The sequence below is a fragment of the Salvelinus sp. IW2-2015 genome, linkage group LG11 (assembly GCF_002910315.2).
Source record: "Salvelinus sp. IW2-2015 linkage group LG11, ASM291031v2, whole genome shotgun sequence".
NCBI classification, from domain to species: domain Eukaryota; kingdom Metazoa; phylum Chordata; class Actinopteri; order Salmoniformes; family Salmonidae; genus Salvelinus; species Salvelinus sp. IW2-2015.
The window spans coordinates 5282677-5288784 of NC_036851.1; the positions used below are offsets into that span (position 1 = coordinate 5282677).

General features: G+C 42.4%; 1 protein-coding gene across 1 annotated transcript in view; it reads right to left on the reverse strand.

Moving 5' to 3' along the window:
• The window catches only part of fam210b (family with sequence similarity 210 member B), a 22658-nt gene extending 16550 nt beyond the window's left edge, over positions 1 to 6108 (reverse strand). The window contains exon 1 of the mRNA XM_024147328.2: positions 5378 to 6108. Within this exon, the coding sequence (XP_024003096.1) occupies positions 5378 to 5971 (594 nt within the window). The 5' untranslated portion in view covers positions 5972 to 6108. The remainder of the gene's footprint in view (positions 1 to 5377) is intronic.

Sequence of the window (6108 nt, forward strand, 5' to 3'; positions counted from 1 at the left end):
AGAGAGAGCGAAAAGAGAGAGAGAGCGAAAAGAGAGAGAGAGCGAAAAGAGAGAGAGAGCGAAAAGAGAGAGAGAGCGAAAAGAGAGAGAGAGCGGTTGTCCAGACTGTCCTCACATTTGCTTAGACCACCACAGGACAGAAAGAGAAAAACATTGAGCTGAACATAATAGCATGCCAGTGACAGTGAGGACAGTAGCAAGTGACCCAACTGTTACTAGGGCCAGAACAATAACAGTATTGTGATACTCATTAGTATTGTGGAAAGGAAACAAAACATAATATTACCATAATACACGAGAAGGCCTAGTGATTGACTGAAGCCCGGAGAAGAAAAAAAAAACATTTATTGCCATGTCATGGATAGGCCTGTTTTAAAAACTGCATGCCTATAAGGTGAACATTGGACATGGGAATAGAAGCAGGGCAGTACTGTGGAATGAAAAAGTTTGATAAATGATACTTATACAACTTCATGGAATAAGCTAAATTAGCCTGGCTGACGTGCGACCCACATGACTACAGTCGTGGCCAAAAGTTGAGAATGACAAATATTAATTTTCACAAAGTCTGCTGCCTCAGTTTGTATGATAGCAATTTGCATATACTCCAGAATGTTATGAAGAGTGATCAGATGAATTGCAATTAATTGCAAAATCCCCCTTTGCCATGCAAATTAACTGAATCCCCAAAAAACATTTCCACTGCATTTCAGCCCTGCCACAAAAGGACCAGCTGACATGTCAGTGACTCTCTCGTTAACACAGGTGTGAGTGTTGACGAGGACAAGGCTGGAGATCACTCGGTCATGCTGATTGAGTTTGAATAACAGACTGGAAGCTTCAAAAGGAGGGTGGTGCTTGGAATCATTGTTCTTCCTCTGTCAACCATGGTTACCTGCAAGGAAACATGTGCCGTCATCATTGCTTTGCACAAAAAGGGCTTTACAGGCAAGGATATTGCTGCCAGTAAGATTGCACCTAAATCAACCATTTATCGGATCATCAAGAACTTCAAGGAGAGTGGTTCAATTGTTGTGAAGAAGGCTTCAGGGCGCCCAAGAAAGTCCAGAAAGCGCCAGGACCGTCTCCTAAAGTTGATTCAGCTGCGGGATCGGGGCACCACCAGTACGGAGCTCTCTCAGGAATGGCAGTAGGAAGTTGTGCGTGCAGATGCACGCACAGTGAGGCGAAGAGTTTTGGAGGATGGCCTTGTGTCAAGAAGGGCAGCAAAGAAGACACTTCTCTCCAAGAAAAATATCAGAGACCAACTGAAATTCTGCAATAGGTCAGGGCTTTGTGATGGCCACTCCAATACCTTGACTGTGTTGTCCTTAAGCCATTTTGCCACAACTTTGGAAGTATGCTTGGYGTCATTGTCCATTTGGAAGACACATTTGCGACCAAGCTTTAAACTTCCTGACTGACGTCTTGAGATGTTGCATCAATATATACACAATTGTCCTACATCATGATGCCATCTATTTTGTGAAGTGCACCAGTCCCTCCTGCAGAAAAGCACCCCCACAACATGATTCTGCCACCTCCGTGCTTCACGGTTGGGATGGTGCTCTTTGGCTTGAAAGCCTCCCACTTTTACCTCCAAACATAACGATGGTCACTATGGCCAAACAGTTCTATTTTTGTTTCATCAGACCACAGGACATTTCTCCAAAAAGTACGATCTTTGTCCCCATGGGCAGTTGCAAACTGGCGTTTTTAATGGCGGTTTTGGAGCAGTGGCTTCTTCCTTGCCGAGCGGCCTTTCAGTTTATGTCGATATAGGACTCGTTTTACTGTGGATATAGATACTTTTGTACCTGTTTCCTTCAGCATCTTCACAAGGTCCGTTGCTGTTGTTCTGGGATTGAGTTGCACTTTTCACACAAAAGTACGTTCATCTCTAGTAGACAGAACACATCTTCCTGAGCGATACGACCAGCAGCGTGGTCCCATGGTGTTTATACTTGCGTACTACTTTTTGTACAGATGAACGTGGCACCTTCAGGCATTTGGAAATTGCTCCCAAGGATGAACCAGACTTGTGGAAGTCTACAATTTTATTTCTGAGGTCTTTGCTGATTTCTTTTGATTTTCCCATGATGTCAAGCAAAGAGGCACTGAGTTTGAAGGTAGGCCTTGAAATACATCCACAGGTACACCTACAATTGACTCAAATGATGTCAAATAGCCTATCAAAAGCTTCTAAAGCCATGACATCATTTTTTGGAATTTTCCAAGCTGTTTAAAGGCACAGTCAACTTAGTGTATGTAAACTTCTGACCCACTGGAATTTTGATACAGTGAATTATAAGTGAAATAATCTGTCCATAAACAATTGTTGGAAAAATGACTTGTCACGCACAAAGTAGATGTCCTAACCGACTTGCCAAAACTATAGTTTGTTATCAAGAAATTTGTGGAGAGGTTTAAAAAAAAGTTAATGACTCCAACCTAACACGGAACCCAAACCGGGTGAGCCATTGTGCATAAATGTATTTTGTCCCCCGACACCAAACGCGATCACGACACGCAGGTTAAAATATGAAAACAAACTCTGAACCAATTACATTAATTTGGGTACAGGTCGAAAAGCATTAAACATGTATGGCAACTTAGCTAGCTAGCTTGCACTTGCTAGCTAATTTGTCCTATTTAGATCGCTTGCTGTTGCTAGATAATTTGTCCTGGAATATTAACATTGAGTTGTTATTTTACCTGAAATGCACAAGGTCCTCTACTCCGACAATTAATCCACACATAAAACGTACAAGCAGATTGCAGCGCAATCAGAAATAGAACTGACTTCTATTTTAGCCCTTGGCAACACAGACGCTCGTTGGCGCGCGCGAGCCGTGTGGGTGGAATAATTGAATAATATAGATTTCTAAATTTATTTTGCAACGCTCGTGCATGCGACGTGAGCGGTGTAGTCAGCCTGTAAGTGTATATAAACTTCCGACTTCAACTGTATATAAAGCAGGCAAACAGGCATCCAGTTACTGTTCGATTGAACATTAGATTAAACAAAACGAGTGCGCCGGTTCCATTATTTCAGAAATGGCCGGCATCCTGGCATTTTCACACACAGGAGTGTCTAGGGTTATCGAGAATGGTGCGACAAACAAAAAACATAGAGTCAGCGGCAGTTGCGTGGGCAAAAACTGCTAGCTGAGAGGTCAAAGGATAATGACAAGAATCGTGCAAGCTAACAGGCAGGCAACACACAGGCGTCACAGTACAACAGTGGTGTGCAGAACGGCATCACGGAACGTCGGTCCTTGAACACAGATGGGCTATTGCAGCAGACGACCGACCCGGGTTTCACGCCTATCAGCTAAAAAACAAGAAGAAGAAGCGGCTGCAGTGGCACACGATCACCAACACTGGACAATTGTGTGGAAAAACATTGCCTGGTCCGATTGAGTCATGGCAGTCAGGATTTGATATAAGCAGCATGAGTCCATGGCCCCATCCTGCCTGGTGTCAACGGTACAGGCTAGTGGCGATGGTGTAATCGTGTGGGGAATGTTTTCCTGGCACACGGTAAATTCTTTGATTCCAATTGAGCAACGGTTGAACGCCACATATTGTAGAATCCATGCCCCGAGGAATTCAGGCTGTTCTGGAGGCAAAGGGAGGTCCGACCCAGTACTAGATGGGTGTACCTAATAAAATATGTAAATATATAAATGGGAGAGAGAGAGAGAGAGTGTGTGTGAGAGAGAAGTCTATAGAATGGTTTATGGAAACAAGGTACTGCAGGTGGTATTGGCAGAAGTGGTTTAACTTAACAGAAGCCCTAGTGGTTATTTGTGGAAATGCCTGCCCACTTGCCCTTCAGCACAACCATCATGACCCCCAGCACGGCCTGTACATTGCAATATAAGTATGCCCCCAAATGCAAAAGTCTAACACAGCCACAGTGCGATTTCAGATTTTTTTACTTTGAGCAAATTAACCAATTATCTTTTGTTGAATTTATATAACAGTCCAACCTTGTTTAGCATTATCTAGTCCAACTGTGGCATGATTCCACAATTGCTGTCTGCTGATTTTGTCCTTACAGTGCATTTGGAAAGTATTCAGACCCCTTGACTTGTTCCACATTTTGTTACGTTACAGCTTTTATTATAAAACTTCAATCTACACACAATACCCCATAATGACAAAGCGAAAACAGGTTTAGAAATGGATGCTCAGCGCATCCGGTTTCCATCGACCATCCTTGAGAGGATCTACAGAGAAGAATGGGAGAAACTCTCCAATACAGGTGTGCCAAGCTTGTAGTGTCATACCAAAAAAGACTTGAGGTTGTAATCGCTGCCAAAGATGCTTCAACAAAGTACTGAGTAAAGGGTCTGAATACTTATTTGAATGTGATTTCAGTTTTTTAAATTGGGCACATTTAAAAAAATATATATGTTTTGCTTTGTCATTATGGGCTAGTGTGTAGATTGATGAGGAAAAAACAATTGAAATCAATTTTAGAATAAGGCTGTAACGTAACAAATTTTGAAAAAAGTCAAGGGATCTGAATACTTTCCCGAAGGCACGGTATACTGTAGCAAGAAAGTAATACTAAGTGTATGTTGTGTAGTAAGCTGTTGCTATCCCATGTCCCTCACCCTAATAATTTTGTCCCTTTACCACTCTAAATTTCACCTACTGTTCTGACTTGGTGGTGCACATGTAGCCTATAACCTGTTTTAGAGAAATGCAATCATTGAACATTGTAAGAACTTCCATTGCCTGCCTATATGCCCCCTGTATTTATCCTACGGTTCTGACTTGGTGTACAAGGAGAATACTGTAAGAATGGCCCATGTTCTGAATTCTGTTGCTGTACATTTCAAAAGTGTTAAACAAATAGTTATTGACTACGTCCGTCCTAGGTCGTTCATTAATGTCTTAATCGAAATTATGGATAGCCTCTTATCTGCTTGTCGTCCCCTTATGCCATAGTTTGTACATGTCAATTGTAAGTAGAAAGTACATTTGTTTAAGCAAGTCAGCCATATCAGCAATGTTTTTTTTTTAAAGGCAGTAAATGAGGCTGAATGATCTGTTTCGCTGCAGACAAGGCTCCGCTGATAGCCAGGTGTAGCAGTGGTAAGGTGTTGGGACAGCTTTATGTAAGCCCTTACAGATTGTGGACACCGTTTTCACCATTATAGTGCAATTAATGTATTGTTGTTTAGTGTTGTGTAGTAGATTTGCAGGCATGCATCTCGCCCCCCAAAATGTTTGCCCCACCAAGATTTACATTCTAAACTGCCACTGAGTACTTTACACCACTGGCATGATTGATGGTCAAACATTGTTAATTTAAATTCGATGTCACATGGGTTAAACAAATACAATTCAAAGTTGAATTTACCACTTTGTGATCTGCGGGCGAGTCCTCCACCCGTTTGGGAGCAACAGCAACCGAGGAAAAAGGTCTCATTTGCACAGTGAATGTGGGATATAATCGATGATTGCAGACATTGGCGCCAGACGTAAACACAGATTCAAGTGCATCTACGTATAGTTTCTTCTGCCAGCGTTGGCCTCCATTCGTCCGATAAAACGTTGAGCTAGTGACGTTATGTGTACGGCTGAATAAGTTTTTACCATTACTTTTGTTGGAGAGATTTAAAGAAACCAAATGTACTCGAGTTAATTGTTGCTGATGCGTGATTATGAAACGAACAGAGTCCCGGTTCTTGACGGAGAACATGTCCTTCTCCCTTTTATCTCGCTTTCCATCGAGCGAAAGTGCAGAATCATCCGTTTCCCGACCACCACCACCGATATATCCACAAAAAGCTCGGGAGCATTTGAATGTATGGATGTTACGTAATGGCAATGTGCAGGTAATGTCAACTAACGTTAGTCTGTTTGTTTTAAGTTGCGCCGCTGCCCCTGTCGTGGAGTTGAAACCCTGCTCCAAAGCCTTCGCCGACAGCCTCGCTCCTCGACACACAAACATGTCTCTCAAACTACAAACAAAGCACGGACTTTAAAGCTGATTAATTAAAATAATACTAACATTTGTTGAGGATGCTAATAAAACTAGATCTCAACTGTTGTCCATCTCGCGCTTCTGATTACGTCGTGTGTGGAAGA